The following is a 17,105-nucleotide window of genomic DNA, read 5'->3' as shown; positions in this document are numbered from 1 at the left end:
ATTTTAATTAATTAATTCAAAAATAAAAAAATCAGCGGTGTGGGCGTGAAACTGGTGGGTTCCCCCATTTCATCAATCTTTCCTTCCTCCATCCCGAGACGATCAGAGCGTTAGCACTTAGCGGAGAAGCTCCGAAGAAGAATACCGACGACGACGAAGGAGGATCGCCGGAATTTTTCTACCGACGCCCTTTGTGTTCTCAGGTTCTCTCTCTCTCTCTCTCTCTCTCCCCTATTCCATTTGTTAGTACATGATCATGGAGGTTGGAGGTTGAGGAGGTATCCTGGAGTTTTTAGCTCAATCATTACGAACGCGTTTCGGATGGAATTGTTTCAGCTGAAGGTTTTATTTAGTGTTCCCTATCTCATAGCTAGGAGTTGCTTGAACTATTCTAATCCATCTGTTCATGTCCGGGGTAGTTAGTCGAGTAAAGGGATTGCATTCCAATGCTGTGTTCCCTTAATTTTGTCCATGGTAACGTGATTCGGTTCTGAAAATGTAATCTTGTGATAAAAATGTAATCAATTGTCTACACATGAATTGCTCATTCAAGGTGATTTTGGTTTTAGGGAGAAGATTGGCATACAGAGTAGTTGTATAATAATGAAACCAGTTTGTCCATTTGCAAAAGCTGCACGTCCTCAGGATGCGCCCGGGAAGAAACAGCAGAAGGACTCTGCTGCTGGGGACTCTGGTATCATCTCTCCCAAGTGCCCCTTTGGATATGATTCGCAGACATTCAAGCTGGGGCCTTTTAGCTGTATGATTTGTCAGGCCCTCCTCTTTGATAGCACTAGATGTGTGCCTTGCACTCATGTCTTCTGCAAGTAAGAGTTTGACCATTTTACTGATGTCCCGTGGGACTCATTTGTCTTCAGAGTTGATCAGTTTTGTATTTTCAATTGTTTTTAGAGCCTGCATATCACGATTCAACGACTGTCCGCTGTGTGGAGCTGATATCGAGAGTACTGAGGCCGATGCAAATCTTCAGAGTACGGTTGATCGGTTTATCGAAGGCCATGCAAGAATCAAGAGGTCTCAGGTTGAAAGCACTGATGAGGAGGAAGTTGAAGAGAAAAAGACTGTGATATATGAAGATGTGTCTCTGGAAAGAGGTTCTTTTTTGCTTCAACAAGCAACGAGGGTGGGTTTGATCAATCTTGTCTATCTCTTCCAGTTCTTGGCTGCTATTACTTTAATTTATGATTAGATACTGGGCAATTAAGATAGTCTCACTTGCTCTATCACTATGTTGTGGTATCTTGCTCTTGGAAATAGTAGATTGTTGGTTTCGCTTGCAAAATTAAATAATCTGTTCTGCTATCATCTGTTTTAAGTTGTTTAGTTTAAGTGCTGGCATTGTTGCAGACTATCCTTTGACTAGTTTCCACTTGTTTCTCTGCTCTCTATAGGCATTTCGTGCTCAGAATGTGGAAAGTGCCAAATCAAGACTTATTATCTGTGCAGAGGATATCCGAGATCAGATATCAAGAATGGGCAACACATCAGAGTTGTGTTCACAGCTGGGTGCAGTCCTTGGATTGCTTGGTGACTGCTGGTTGGTGCTCCCTCTCTCCCTCAATTCCCTTGTCCTTGTGAGGTCTCGTCAACTGAATATAATATATATATATATATATATGTATGTATGTATGTATATATATGTGGGTGTGTGTGTCTGTGCGTGCGTGCGTGTGCCTGTGTGTAGGACTATGATGCAGTTCAAAATCTAAACAAGAAAACAGACAGTAGTGTTTTGTTTCAGCTATCTATGTGTTTCCATTCTCCCTTTCCTTTTTCTTCTGTAGTAAGCAATTATGTAACAGCTGATCATGCATCAACCTATTACCCAAACTCTTTCTACAGAAGCAAAAGAAAAAAGATTTGGAGTAATTGCAAGTCCTTTAGATTTTTGCATGCATGGAATCTGCAAAAGAGTCGTGATTTGGGTAGTTGAGACTTAATTTTCTGATCAATATGGCTGCTTTGGAAATGTGCCAGTTATAATGCACCTCTGTAACTCTTGCAAGAGAAGTTGGGAGGGTATCTAGCTGAGCATACTAGTCAATCATGATATAATTGTCTCAAAATGAAATTTTCTTCTCTTGAATATCGAATCCCACCTTTCTAATTTTATATACGATTTTGTAGAACTGTTAATAGTTTTATGATTGTTGTATTTTAATATTCTTTTCTTCTAGAAATTGGAATCAACCTGGCAACTATGTATTTGTAAGTCTATTTCCATAAACCTATTACAGTTAATCATTTTAAGTCTTTTTTAGTTGTTTCTCTTGGTGACTGGGATAGTGCGATGCCATGTTTGATGTTATGTCAATAATTGCATTTGTAATTTCTAATTTTTTTTGGGAGAGAATCCTAAAACCAAAATAATTATCGCAGTCGAGCCATGGGAGACACTGCTTCTGCAGTCACTTATTTTGAAGAAAGTGTTGAATTCCTATTGCAATTGCCACAAGATGAAACCGAGGTAACTCGTTGAACTGATACTAATTCATAATGACAATTCCCCATTTTCATTAACATTCTTTTTCTGTCTGTGCTTATTATCTTGCTTCTGCTTCTGACCATGATCATTTCGGTCATTACGCTTAATCGGATTTTTTGTCGGTTCTTAAATATATTGGGGGATCTTAAGTACTATGATGGAGACCTGCAAGCAGCTAGATCGTACTATGATCGTTCTTTAAACGTCCGTCGGGATGCAATTAAGAATAAAACAGATGTCCCATCCCAGGTTGGTTTTTTACATCTTTTTTTTTATTATTTTTCGCTCAGCAGTTTTGTAGATTCTCTGCTCTTGTAGATTATTGCATCGATGCAGTGGTACTGCCTAGTATTCAGTGATTTTGGGTAATCTTATGGTCTATAAAAACCTCAATGGTTTTAGTCATTTTAACTTTAGTCATGCAGTCTCACTGTCTGAGAGTCTCGCAATTTGTTTTAGTGAACTTAACCCTTCAGGTTATTTTCTGCTGTTTCCTAACATTAAAATTTTGTCCCACTAGTTTCTAGACGTGGCTGTGTCTCTTGCAAAAGTTGCGGATGTTGACAGAAGTCTTGGAAACGAAGATACTGCCATTAAAGGATTTCAGGAAGGCATCAAACTTTTGGAATCATTAACCTTGAAATCTGAAGAAACGGCCCTCGAGCAACGGGTAAGATCTACATTACCTCGACTTAGTTTCCCCCCAACCCCCCCCCCCCCCCCCCCCCCCCCCCCCCTCCCTCCCTCCCTCCCTCCCTCCCTCCCTCCCTCCCTCCCTCCCTCCCTCCCTCCCTCTTTAAGAAGAGTGACTTATGGTTATAATGCTATTCCAACAATACAGCGGCTCTCAGTGCTGGAGTTTATCAACAGCCAACTTGCGGAGAAATAACTTGAAGAAAACTCCCATGTCAGCGTTCTTGTGAAATCGAAATAGATGATGCCGAAATAGCGTTAGCATATATTTCTATGACCTTGATACGCTTATGTATATTATCCATCTTTGAGTTGTTTGGCTATAATAAGTTTGATCCCTCTGCACGGGGTACGCGAAAGACAAGAAGGGGCTCTGCCTCTGGAGAAGGGATCCTTGGGTTATGTACTCTGCAGCAGATGGTATCATCAAGCAAAGCGTCAATGGAGCATTGGATGTACCTGGTTCGAATGTCCGGTTGCCTTTAACTCCTATGCGATAGCTCTCGCATTTGACTGCTGCATTAGAAGCGCCGCCAGTGGTTCATTTTTCCACTTGTCGTATGCATTATTGAACGCTCCGACCATCGACTTTTGTTGTCACTATGTCCTTTTATAGTGTGAATAAAGAACAATGTATGCGAGACTCCTCTTGTTCCGGAACCTTTGACATGGGGCGTAAAGTTTCCTGTAATGTAAGAATTCTCGGAATATTGGATCGGAATGTGAATGAATGTATTTGGTTCTAGATTTAACTTGGTTGAGCCTTACTGTAGTTGACAAAAGGCATGAGCGTTAGTTTGTGGAGCAGACACATTTGAATTGGGCCGTCCGGTGGAGAAAATGTGAACGGGAAGATTGCCCGGTCTGGGGATTTCTGATTGGATTGTGAATTTAAACCGGGAATTTATAATGCTGGGCTGATCCAACGGGCCAGCAGGCAGGCCCAAGAGAACCCTTTTTTATATATATATAATAACGAGCAATTTTCAAATTTTATTCAACTAATCTCTATAGTTCATATGAACAAGAGCTAGTTTCTAAAGCTGAGTTGTTTCGGGGTTGAAATTTTATGTTATATTATGTCACTCGAACTTATTGTCGGTCAGATTTTGTATTGGCCATGGACATCTTGCGTTCGCATCATAACAAAACATTTAGGCAGAAGTAAAGAAAGGACAAAAGTGAAAGCTGAAGAACAAAGATGAAAACAGTTCTTATTCAGCCAAAAAAACAAAAAAAAAAAAAGATGAAACAGTTCTGGATATGAAATGTATGTATATGTATGCGTGCGTGCGTACGTATGATCATGAAGAAGAGAATCATAAAAATAGCAAAAATAAGAAAAAAGAATATTAAAGATGGACTAGCGTGGTGGCTCACGTTTTCGCCTGGTAATTAAAAGGTTTCAGATTCGATACTCATACGGTACTACTCATACTTTTTTATTAGATATTTAGAATTTTTACTTTATTGTATTAAAGACACGAGTCTCCTTATAGTAAAAAAGAAAAAAGAAAGAGAGAGAGAATATATAAAGGATAAAAGGAGAAGAAATAGCACGTGGCGGTCAAAGGGGAATTCAATTGTTATTTGAGCTCACTGCTCTTCTTCCTTCTCTTTTGCAAAAGCAGAATGGAGTTGATCTTGCTTGCATCTCAAGTCACCTTGGATCGGTCTTGACCCCACTGCCCGCATTCCATTTCCCCATGGTGAGAAATCTTTGATTCATTTTACAGTCTATTAATGATCATTCGCGTATGAATTTGAAGGAACAATCATCGGAAACTGACCGCTTCAAGTCCTTTAGGCCGTATCCTCGGCCTTTCAGTCCCATCTGCGGAGTTAATGGGCAAAACCCGAACATTCCCTATCTCTGTCTCAGGGGGCATCCATCCATACGAACTTTATTCCCGCAAGTTGGTTCTGTATGTCTCGCATTCTCGCGAATCTAGCTTTCATGCATGAGTCCAATGCAATAATGTCATCCCCATTTTGCCGATTCTTCAGATATCCCGGAATACAAGGCGTGGCTATAAAGTACCACTGATTTACCTGCAGTGCGTCTAGTGATCTCTGCGTATAATTAAGTGCGGAAAAATAGACAAACTTCGAGGGTTTAATCTAATCGAGTATCGGCGAGTTAGCAGGGACGGGACAGCCATAATCATGGAATGAGCTTACACAACCACCTTTTCAGCATGCCTACCAGAAAATATAATTCTTGGTGGGTCACACCTCCAAAATGTCCCTCCTATATATGTATTCATTCCCCTAAAAAGGGCTCAGAATCATATTTTACAGCAAATCAATCATCTTTCTTTCCATGTATACGTTTTTAAAGATTCATATAAGAGAATGAAAGATTCTTGTTTCATCAGAGAAAGAAGGAGTTCGAGAGGAAGAAGAACAGAGGGAAAGAGGAAGGAATTGCTACTTACATGTCAAGTTTCCTTTGGAAGAAAACCTCTCTTCACACTCAACTCTTATCCTACCTTACCATGGCCTCCTCTTTCTTCTTATTCTTCTTCATCCTTCACTTCATCTCCTTCTTATTTATAGGTTTCATTCACCACTTCCACTTCACCTCGTCTGATCAAAGCTCCGACTGTTCCTCCTCCCCATGGCTTCTCTCCCTCTGCAGCTCCTCCTCCTCCTCCTCTCCCTCCTCTTCTCTTCCACTGCATCGAACCGGACTCCTCGGGTACGTACATACAGCTTCCATTTGTTTCATGGGAGTCTCTGTGTGTCATGTAGTTGCACGGATTTTAGCACGTCAGCTGGCCTGTGATCATGGCCTAAACAATTCCGTCACGTATATTAATTGGACCTTATAGATGTAGCGAGATCCTCCCGATTATGTTAACTGACATGAGCACTGCTACTTCAAATGTTTTTTACGAACTCTGATGTTTTTTCGCAGCCTTATGTTGTTTACATGGGGAGTTCATCTGGTGAAGCCAGAGAGGATGTGGAGGCTGCAGAGCTTTCTCATCTGCAAATGCTCTCCTCCCTCAGCTCAAGGTAACAACATTACTACATATATAAATTTTCATATTTTTAAACCAAATTAAAAAAAAAAAGGGTTAGATCTTAGATTTTTATTTTTATTTTTCAGAATAATATATATATATATATATATATATATGCATGTTTATTGAATCATTGTATTCAATGCTTGTTGCACAGGCAAGAGAATGACGAGAAGAGAATTCTAATCCACCATTACTATCATGCTTTTAGAGGGTTCTCTGCTCTGCTTACAGAGGATGAAGCTTCTGTTTTGTCTGGTATATAATATACTCCTTTGAGATCTTCTGTATTTTCATTGTTAGTCATGAAAAATTAAATTTAACATTTTATGTTATTATTCACTGTAAAAGCAATTTTCTTTTTAGGGTAAATTAATTTAATTTAATGCATCGAATTCTCTATGATCATCATGAAGAGGGTTGGACCCATGTTGTCAACTTCTGTCAGCCATCTAATAAGTTTTTGTGGGGTCTAATTTCACATGCTTTCGTGTCCTTAATATTATGTGTATATATAATACATACATTTATATAAGCCAAATTCACACATGTGCGGGGAAAGGGATTTGATACAATGAGTTGTCACCCAGTACCATGAGGTCTCCAGCTCGATTCTCGTCAGTGAGATTTCCATGTCTTTTTATATAACTTTACTATTTATATTCTTGTACTAGGTCATAGGTCTCCCTTATTAAAAAAAAAAAAAGATCATACATGTGTTTATCGAGATAGGCACAGTTAAGTTCGGTTTGATTTTCCGAAAACATGTGAATTGAAACTAGTGAAGAGTCGAATTTGCTTTCTCTCCTTTTCAATTTTATGGTCTATCGCTATTGTTAAATATAGGGTTAATAAAAAAAAAGAGTACAAAATTTTTACATTTTAACAATTATAGCACATACTTTTTTTTTCTTAACCTAAAAATACACAAACTTCTGATTTGATAACAATTCTACCACAGCGTCAAATTTTCCGTTAATTTAGACTGAATCGAAGGCATAGAGGGCACCGACAACCCCAATCATAGAAAGGGCGTCGGCGACCCCAATCGAGAGGGTGATGGTTGGGGTCGTAGCTCTACCCACCGGAATCGGGAGAAATCACACCCCCCTCTCCCGGATTGGGGTTGCCGACCCCTATGTAGCCTCGATTTCGTCCAAATTAACATAAAATTTGACGCCGTGCTAGACTTGCTATCAAATCGAAAGTTTATACATTTTTAGGTTAAAGAAAAAAGTTATCATTATAATTATTAACCCTTAAATATACAATTTATACGTCAATCTAATTGGGATATCTGAGAGAATTCTCTTGCAGGGCACGACAATGTAGTATCGGTATTCCCCGATCCAGTTCTGCTGCTCCACACGACGCGCTCCTGGGACTTCCTCGAAGTGGGCTCCAGGGAGCGGGCAAAAAGGAGATACCAGCACCCGTCAAACGATGTCATTATCGGGATCATAGACACAGGCAAGTTCCCTGCTGCATCTCCTTAGCCAAAAGAGATGGATGTACATCTTTAGGTTTCAATTAGTCATAATTCTTACACGTGATACATGCGTATTTTGTAAATTCTACTTCTCCACGAAGAGGGAAAATAAAATGTAACAATCTTCGTTATTGGGTATAGTAATTACGAGGAAAAGATTGGGCCCTCGGATTTATTTTATGTCAGCCCAATTAATTAATTGAGATAAATCGTTGTCTAAATTTTGCTGGGAACCCGCCGGACACGACAGAACAGGCGGAAGCCTTTTTTGTTCCCCCTCCCCCCCTTTTCTTATATGGATTAAAAAACAAAGCTCGGGAGGAAATTTCATTTTCTTTTTTATAATAATTTCCACAACCAGCATCGGCTTCGGTTCCTCGACCATGGATTAGGTCCCCGGCGAACTCCGAAGTCCGACCACACCTTATTTAGCCGCCTTTTAAGTCCGGCTTGGCCAACTTCCATTGGTAGTGAGTCATCGTTTATTTTGTAGTCTTTCAGTCGATACAGCTTGGAATCGCTCTTCCCTAGTAATAGCTGGGACCATCCCTTTGGACTGGAAGCCTGCGAGTTCTTTTCCTAACATTGCAAGGAGCTCTTATACTCTTGAAATCATGTCCTATTGAATGTAACAAACTTGACGAAAAATCGGAAAACCGATATCCGGTAGAGCCACATTGAGCTCGAGAACAAAAAGATGGGCTTAGCCCACGTAGGTTTTCGGCCCATGTATTCTTAATTGGGCTCATTCTGGTTCAGCCCATCGATGATTTGTCTCGTTTCACCCGGCCCAGTCTTCTTCTTCTTCATCATCATCATTCCAATTCCCGCCATTGGCGATCCTCTCCGTGAGATTGTTTGCCGGAAATCTTCTAGCAGAACCGCAGCAAGAATCGCTTCTGACTGAGCTTCGTGTTGATTGTTAATATGATGCAGGGATTTGGCCCGAGTCTCCGAGCTTCAGCGATGAGGGAGTCGGAGAGATCCCTTCGAGGTGGAAGGGGACTTGCATGGAAGGATCCGATTTCAAGAAGTCTGATTGCAACAGGTGATTCTGAGCCCATCTTCCTTCCTTTTACTTTTAGTCGGAGGAGCTGGCGGGCGTAGTATTATCAAGCACCTTCAAGTCCATTTCAGATTCGGCTGAAACAGAGAAGATCTCTGTTCTAGGTTTCTCCAATGCACAATTAGTTTACGGGTTGGGTTAGGTTCTTGTGCCTGCGTACAGTGATGAATCTGTTTGGTTGAGTTTGGAAAATCTGCTAGATTTTTGCTCCAGCTGATTCGTGATCGTAATTACAATTATCTTTTGTCATTTCAGCCAAAATTTACTTGGGCGTCATCTTTAATGATTGATTGATTTTCCATTCTAATACGAATTCAAGATGGGTCTGCCGCGTGCGTAAGAATTTCAAGTTTACCTGACACGATATGTTCTGTTCATAGTGAGTAGGTATAAGGCTAATTGTTGTAATTGTTGTACCAGAGTGAGAGAGGCAAGCATGCAATATGCTCTTCGGTATCCATAAAATATTGTGGCTTCTATTGCACTTTAATCTGTGCCCTTAGAAGGACCAGTGCAAGCTTACTGCTAAGGCATTCTTGCACGTGTGAGAATAAGTTTCTGATTCTTTCGGTGCACTGCAGGAAGTTAATAGGAGCGAAATACTACAATACAGAGCCAACCTCCAATGGGAACAAGACCCATTTGACAAGGCCAGGGGGCTCACCTAGGGACTCTGTGGGCCATGGAACACACACGGCCTCCACAGCAGGTGGGGCCCCTGTGGCCAATGCCAGCTACTATGGCTTGGCCCAGGGCACAGCTCGGGGTGGTTCACCATCGACTAGAATCTCTAGCTACAAGGCATGTACAGAAGATGGCTGCTCTGGTTCCACCATCCTCAAGGCAATAGACGATGCCATTAAGGATGGAGTTGATATCATATCAATCTCTATTGGCATGAACTCACTGTTCCAGTCTGATTACCTGAATGACCCGATCGCCATAGGGGCATTCCATGCTGAGCAAATGGGTGTATTGGTGGTTTGCTCTGGTGGGAATGATGGGCCCGAGCCTTACACTATAGTTAATTCAGCTCCCTGGATCTTTACAGTTGCAGCGTCTAGTATCGACAGGGAGTTCCGATCTACAGTTGTTCTAGGGAATGGTAGGAAATTCCAGGTATTCCTCTCCCTTGGCATAACATGTCACTGGTTTAAACATCAATACTGTTGCCAGCTTACTTGAAAGATTAAGCTGGGAGATGAGTCTTGTTGTTGTTTATACTATCTGAATTCAACTACATGTGGGTTTGAAGCCGATGAGACCCACTTCAGTAATTGATTAGATGTAAAAATGGGTCTAAGGTCTGGACCTAGGCTTCAGTACCATTTTCTTATTGTTTGGAGTCAATGCCGACCCATCTTCTCTTGATGAGTCTCTTAGTTAATTTTCCAATTTGCTTTCTTCCATTATTGTCTGATTAGGGATCTGCAATCAGTTTTTCAAATCTCACCAGCTCGGAGATGTACCCTATTGTCTTTGGAGAGAAAGCTGCTGGTAACTTCACCCCTGCATATGAAGCCAGGTACATTTTCTCTCAGCATGTGTCACAAATTGTCTCACATTTATCCGTCCAGTCACAAGTCATTGATGAAATGCCTCTTCAGTTTTGGACATTTCAGTAAAAGGCATCATATGTAGCTCTACAATTTCAGGAGCAACCTAGGTAAATTAAATAAATGATATGTGCCATATGTCTACTGCATCATCATTTATGGGTCACTTTGTTTATAAACATGACCATATTATTTCACTTGGCTAGTATTGGGTTATGGGACATGAATAAATTATTGATGGGTCATTGATTACAGCTTCTTAGGAAAGGCCCATAAACTGTAGTTTTCAATTTTTCAATATCGCATTATCTTTAATTTATTTACTAAGTTTTTGAACTTATTCAATGTACAGGAATTGCTATCCCGGATCATTAGATCCAAGTAAAGTTGCAGGTGCAATTGTTGTTTGTATTGACACAGATCCAAGCCTGTCCAGACGAATTAAGAAGTTGGTGGTAGAAGATGCCCTAGCTAAAGGAATAGTCTTGATCGATGAGGATGAGAAAGGTATACCCTTTGATTCAGGTGTTTTCCCCTTCGCACAAGTGGATCATGTTTCAGGGCTCAAGATTCTCAAGTATATGAATTCAACAAAGTAAGAATACTACATATCATCTCTCCTGTTAGCATTTGGTTATAGTTTTCATCTGATATTTCTACTTAGCTTTTATTCTGCACTATATTTTCTATTGCAGTACCTGAACCTAATTAATGTGTTATGCACTAGCACAAAGCTGGTTTTGCTACTGACATGATAAGTCAGGATATCCATCTCATGATTTAATTGGAAACATCCTTTCTAACAGGTTTCCAACAGCAACAATCCTTCCAACAACTGAGGTTTCGAACTTTAGACCAGCACCAATTGTTGCATATTTCTCTTCAAGAGGTCCCAGTGGACTGACAGAAAACATTCTCAAGGTCAATTGTTTTACCTTTTGTGTGCATGTTAGTTAATTCATATACAGCACGGTCTATCATATTCTGAAAGCCTGATAGGACTGAGCAGACTGGGAACTATATCGAATTGGACCCCTGGCTTCCCAGTCCTGACAAAAGGCCAGATATGGAAGTGCACCAGTTGACTGTAGTTTTGTAAAATTGCAGCCAGACATAATGGCTCCAGGAGTTGCCATTTTAGCTGCTGTGGTTCCCAAGAATGAAACTGGGAGTGTTCCCATAGGGAAGAGGCCATCTGGGTATAGCATAAAATCGGGAACGTCAATGGCTTGTCCTCATGTCACCGGAGCGGCTGCTATTATTAAATCTATTCATAGTGGATGGACTTCTTCAATGATCAAGTCAGCCCTTATGACTACAGGTAACGAAAACTTGAGACCCCCTTGTTTGACTTAGCAAATTTTTCTTATGTCTCTTCTGATAATTTGGAAATCCGAATCACTAGAACAGCCAATCGATTCTCAAAGCGTCCGGGAAGCCATAATGCAATATTGAGTAAGAAAGTGGAAAACAATTAGATGTAACAGCCCATTCAAAATCGAACAACTTTAGTAGAGATCTCATTCTGCCATATTTCCTTCCCTCCTTGCGTAATATGAACTAGTTTGATCTAGCACACGGTATTGCTGAACGGAAATCAGGATTTGCTGATTGTTTCAAACATATGGGTAAGCTATCAACACCGAATTCACTGACTTTCTCATCTGTGCAGCAATTGTGGACAATAACATTGGCCAGCCTTTAACGAACAGCTCAGGTTTGTTCACAAACCCACACGAGATGGGTGTCGGGGAAATAAGTCCGTACGGAGCTCTCCACCCGGGACTAGTGTTTGAGACCACCACAGAGAATTACCTTCACTTCCTCTGCTACTACGGCTATTCAGAGAAGAACATAAGGGCAATGTCCAACACTCACTTTAACTGCCCTAAGAACTCTGTCGATGAGCTCATCTCCAACATCAACTACCCTTCGATCTCCATCGGCAAGCTCAACAGGCATGGGCCTGTCAAGAACCTGAGGAGGACCGTGACGAATGTGGGCCCTGCAAATTCCACGTACGTTGCCAGCATTCATAGCCCCAAGGGACTGACTGTGAAGGTTGATCCCGAGACGATTGCATTTAACCGGAGCGTGAGAAGGGTGTCTTACAATGTCTCTTTTAATGGCAAGGAGGCTCCTTCAGGGTACAGTTTTGGGTCCGTGACATGGTCTGACGGTCGTCATTTTGTTCGTACCATTTTTTCTGTGAACGTCGAGTGATTTTCGAAGCTTTTACGATAGGGAAGGAAAAGCAAAACAGTTTGATCTTATAGAGAAATTTTTTTAGCTTTATTCTTCAACGTTATATGCAATCGTGCACGAATTCTGTTTTCTTTTTCCTGATTATCATTCTCTTTCTGAGGATTCCAGCCCAAAAAAAAAAAAAAAAAAAAAAACTCTTTCGGAGGATAATAACACGTTCTTTTACTATTGTATATTAATAAATTGCCCTTCTATAATTTACCATATGGCCAATCAATATGGAAGGTAAAGTTTTACAGTATTTGATCACATCGGTAATAATTCATGCACTAAGGCTTAAAGGATACATTTGATCGCATCAACAGTTATGTATGTACCAACTCTGGGATACGCCGTACAAATAGAGATTTGTGAAATCGATCAATGGCTACTCCTCCTCGAATTACTTATTCGAAGAGGAGCTTCATAATAAGTCGTATAGATATAACAGCATTTACTTGTTGATATACTGTAATATTATAAACCAAATTGTTAAGTGGCAGGTAGTAATGGTCTCGAGTAGACAGCGACCTGAGGAGGGAATAGTTGAAGTTAGAGAGATCATCATGTAAAGTTGGCCCTGTCAATTCGTATAATCCTGGCGATGGACCGTCTCCTTATGAAATTAGCTATATATCGATCATAAGTTTTCAATGCTTGTGGAGTGTGATTGCAATTGCAAATTAAACCCTCAATTTTATTCCCCGAACTAGAGAAGAAGAAAAAGAAGAAGAAGATTTATGATTTTTCAATCGAAAATAATATAAAAGATTTAGATAAACAACAATAATTAGTTTGCCTAATAAAAATGAAAACATGGAAAGCAAAAGCATGAATGAGTTGTTAAAGTTACCCAGCAAAGCAAATATATATATATATATATATATATATTTTTTGAGTTGTTAAAGTTCCGAAGATATTACCACCGGCCGGAGCAAATCCAAAATGACATCTGTTGCCGGATTCGGACAACGCACGGGGGCATTTCCGTACTTCCGCATCTCTCAGGAGCACGAACACGAAACCGAACAGGATTTGTCTGTAAGTACTCCGCACTTTAACATAAGTCAGAGGGCTGCTCTTTCTCTCTGTCTCCCTCCCTCCCTCCCTCCCTCCCTCTCTGTGTGCACAGGAAAAGAGCGTTAGCGTTCATGAAAAGGTCGCACGAGCCTCGTCTTCTCCCTCTCCAAACCCTAGAAGCGTGAAGTTGGACATCCTCCGAGGTACGTGAATCTTTCTCGGAGTCGAGCTTTGTCGTTTGTCTCTCTCTTTTCTTTTTTTTGAATTTTGGCTCTAGATCTGCAAATTGAGTAATCGCTGTAATGGCGATCATAGATGCGCGAAGGTCTTCCTCCACCTCTGCCTGTTCCGGAATTCATATTCGAGCTCTGTTTGCGTGCATGTCTCTCTCTCTCTCTCTCTGCTGTTCCAGTTATTAGCTAGATTGATGTTGACTGTGCATACAATTTTATGTCGCAGATAATGTTGTGTGGTGTCGGGCTGTCAATGTTCTTATGGCTTTATTGAAGTGATTAAGGGGGTTTGAAGTTTTTGCGGCGGTTTGTGCAGCAGAGAGGGACCTGCAGAATTTCTCTTCAGTGGTGACATTGCTTGCGGGATTCGTAAATGCAAGGAAGTTCGGGTCATAATGCTGTCCCGCCCTCCACGTCGGCCGATACGTCGAGAATTTTGGACGTGAAGCCTCTGAGGAGCCTGAAACCCATCTTCCCACCTTCCAATCAAGCTGCCCCCTTTGTGTGCGGGTCTCCTAATGGACCTTTCCCACCTGAATACTCTTCGTTTTACCCGTTCTGCGTCCCCCCGCCGCCTCCCGAACCTGAGCCGCCACAGCCTCAGGCTACATGGACCGCTGCTGCTCCTACCCCCATCCGGTCGTTTAGAACCCCGGGACCATCGGATGGCCCGGGTGAAATGATGAATGGAGATGCGGAGCAATTTGCCGAGGGAAAGAAGCGTGCTTCTGGAATGCGTCCCTCGAGTTCATCCCGGAGGAGGAGGAGCACAGCTATGGTTTTAGGGAGATCTGCCCCTGGAACTTTTGTTATTCCAATAAGTCCATTCAATCGAGAAGTTGGCAACAGAGAGATGGTTGATTATGTCCTAACAACGTTCGATGCCCTTCGGAGAAGGCTTAGCCAGTTGGAAGATGCCAAGGAAGCCCCAGGTGGAATAATTCGACGTGCAGATCTGAAAGCTTCCTCTATCTTGATGACTCAGAACGTGAGAACAAACATGAAGAAGAGAGTTGGAGTGGTGCCTGGGGTTGAAATTGGGGATATTTTCTTTTTCCGCATGGAGATGTGTTTGGTGGGTCTGCATACTCAGTCGATGGGCGGTATCGACTACATGACTGTCAGAGGGGAGCAAGAGGAGGAATCAGTGGCATTAAGCATTGTCTCTTCGGGATATTATGATGATGATGCAGAAGATAAGGATGTTTTGATATACAGTGGCCAGGGTGGGGCCATGACTAGGAATGGAAAGCCAGCTCCTGATCAGCAGCTCGTAAGGGGAAATCTTGCTCTAGACAGAAGTATGCACCGTGCTAATGAGGTCAGAGTCATTCGTGGAATGCCCGACTCAGTAAATCCCAATACGAAGGTTTACATGTATGATGGTTTATATATTATTCAACAGTCGTGGATGGAGAAGGCCAAATCTGGCGCCAACACTTTTAAGTACAAACTGGTAAGGGTACCAGGGCAGCCCGATGCGTTTGCTATTTGGAAAACCATACAGAGGTGGAAAGAAGATATCTCTACTCGTTCTGGGGTTATAATTGCTGACCTGACTTCCGGTGGCGAGACGATTGCAGTGTCCCTTGTGAATGATGTGGATAATGAAAAGGGACCCCCTTATTTCAACTATTTCTCTACTCTCAAGTACTCGAGACCCTTCAGTATATTGCATTCCTCTTATGAATGCAACTGTCATAATGCCTGCAAGCCGGGGGATCTAAATTGCTCGTGTGTAAGGAAGAATGGAGGCGACTTTCCTTATACTGCCAATGGTGTTCTTGTCAGTCGGAAGCCGCTTGTTTATGAATGCGGTCCCTCTTGTCCATGCGGGCCTAACTGCAAGAACCGAGTCTCACAGGGTGGTCCAAAAGTCCGCCTCGAGGTTTTTAAAACAAAGAACAGGGGTTGGGGCCTTCGTTCGTGTGATCCTATCCGAGCTGGTAGTTTTATCTGTGAATATGCAGGTGAAGTCATCGACAAAGATAGACTTAAGCAGAAGGTAGATGAAGGAGAGAACGATGAGTATATTTTTGACACAAGCCGAGTTTATGAACCATTCAAGTGGAACTATGAAGTTGGGTTGCTAGAAGATGAGAGTACCTCTGATTCTCCTGAGGAGTACAATATCCCGTCGCCATTGATTATCAGTGCGAAGGAGTTTGGAAATGTGGGTCGGTTTATGAACCATAGCTGTTACCCCACTGTCTTTTGGCAACCGGTTACTTATGGGACTAGCAATGAATCTTATCTCCATATCGCGTTCTATGCTATGAGACACATTCCGCCTATGACCGAGTTGACTTACGATTATGGGATGGTGCCAACTGAGGGTGGCATTGGAGCAGCTTATAGGAAAAGGAAATGCTTATGTGGGTCTCCGAAATGCCGTGGTCATTTCGGGTTGTAGTCTGTGGTGAAGCTGCAAGGCGAGGTCCATCCTGCATGCCCAAATATAAGGTTTGGAACTCTTTCACACTAATTGCTAGTTTTGAGGCTTTAGCATATTGAATCCAAATCCTTGAGCTGATTCTCTCTCACTCGTGTGGGTATTATAGCATAAAATTTCATAATTGAGTTTCAGTGTTCTACTTAAGGCAAGCTTTTCTTTTCCTGTTATATGTCGTGAATCTGGGAAAATACATAGAAAAGCTTGTCTCGAAAAGGGATTTTCAGAATGGCTGCACACGTCTTTTCTAAGGCTGATTGCAAATTACCCTTCCGATATTATTTAATCTTGAAACTCAATTGAGCGTTGGCCCAAAAAAAAAAAAATTTCAATGAGCAGGTTGATTGTGTTTACCATATTTTCTAGTACTTCCACTATTTAACTGCAAATGGGCCAGACCAAAATTGATTCTTGGGAGCTGGTTCCAGCAGGTAATTTCTACCGAAGGATGGCTTTCAACTAAGTCCACCTAACGTGCACAGGGCTGGGAAGGTGCTTCCATGGGTTTGTCTTCTGTTCGTGTTTTTCTTTTTTCAGTATGGCTGATTAAATTAGATAAGCTTTTGTCATGTAAGTAATTTAATCAGTTGTAAGTGTGTAGCATTAGGTTTCCCATGCTGCCATGGCTTTTGTCGGCCGAAGTAATTTTTTGGGGCCATGTCGAAGCTAGCGGTGCTCTCTGTAATAGGATGAAGAAACCCGATCTTGTAGGGATCATTTTGTTTGTGATAGGATGAATGAGGAGAAGAAAAAAAAACCTTTTGTTTAATCAATCTGCACCTTCCTAAGAGGGGTTCATTTTCACTTTGATTCGGGT

The 17,105-nt window shown here is 41.6% G+C and overlaps 3 protein-coding genes across 6 annotated transcripts; all 3 read left to right on the top strand.

Moving 5' to 3' along the window:
• The first annotated feature begins 35 nt into the window (after positions 1 to 35).
• LOC116207814 (protein NCA1) lies at positions 36 to 3,440 on the top strand. The gene is given in 8 exon segments (XM_031540908.1): positions 36 to 203; positions 570 to 827; positions 913 to 1,144; positions 1,413 to 1,558; positions 2,401 to 2,511; positions 2,632 to 2,755; positions 3,027 to 3,176; positions 3,348 to 3,440. Coding segments are annotated over 7 exon segments (1,080 nt in total). The 5' UTR covers positions 36 to 203; positions 570 to 603.
• A 2,074-nt stretch (positions 3,441 to 5,514) lies between these two features.
• LOC116193042 (CO(2)-response secreted protease-like) lies at positions 5,515 to 12,682 on the top strand. Its single transcript, XM_031521776.1, has 11 exons — positions 5,515 to 5,900; positions 6,120 to 6,220; positions 6,386 to 6,486; positions 7,546 to 7,698; positions 8,654 to 8,765; positions 9,365 to 9,902; positions 10,208 to 10,308; positions 10,692 to 10,934; positions 11,146 to 11,260; positions 11,447 to 11,660; positions 12,012 to 12,682. The coding sequence occupies exons 1-11, from the start codon at positions 5,820 to 5,822 to the stop codon at positions 12,560 to 12,562; spliced, it is 2,310 nt and encodes a 769-aa protein (XP_031377636.1). The 5' UTR covers positions 5,515 to 5,819; the 3' UTR covers positions 12,563 to 12,682.
• Positions 12,683 to 13,509: 827 nt separating this feature from the next.
• LOC116193046 (histone-lysine N-methyltransferase, H3 lysine-9 specific SUVH1-like) lies at positions 13,510 to 17,092 on the top strand. Of its 4 annotated transcripts, none has more exons than XM_031521795.1 (3): positions 13,510 to 13,806; positions 14,156 to 16,299; positions 16,717 to 17,061. In XM_031521795.1, the coding sequence occupies exon 2, from the start codon at positions 14,210 to 14,212 to the stop codon at positions 16,247 to 16,249; it is 2,040 nt and encodes a 679-aa protein (XP_031377655.1). In that variant the 5' UTR covers positions 13,510 to 13,806; positions 14,156 to 14,209; the 3' UTR covers positions 16,250 to 16,299; positions 16,717 to 17,061. The 4 variants fall into 4 exon arrangements, with proteins under 4 accessions (XP_031377655.1, XP_031377654.1, XP_031377652.1 ...); XM_031521794.1 differs by having other exon boundaries at positions 14,153 to 16,299; XM_031521792.1 differs by having other exon boundaries at positions 14,063 to 16,299.
• Positions 17,093 to 17,105: the final 13 nt, after the last annotated feature.

This window comes from Punica granatum, chromosome 1, assembly GCF_007655135.1.
Source record: "Punica granatum isolate Tunisia-2019 chromosome 1, ASM765513v2, whole genome shotgun sequence".
NCBI classification, from domain to species: domain Eukaryota; kingdom Viridiplantae; phylum Streptophyta; class Magnoliopsida; order Myrtales; family Lythraceae; genus Punica; species Punica granatum.
The sequence above is the reverse complement of the archived record's forward strand: the minus strand, read 5'-3'. Positions and strand labels throughout refer to the sequence as shown.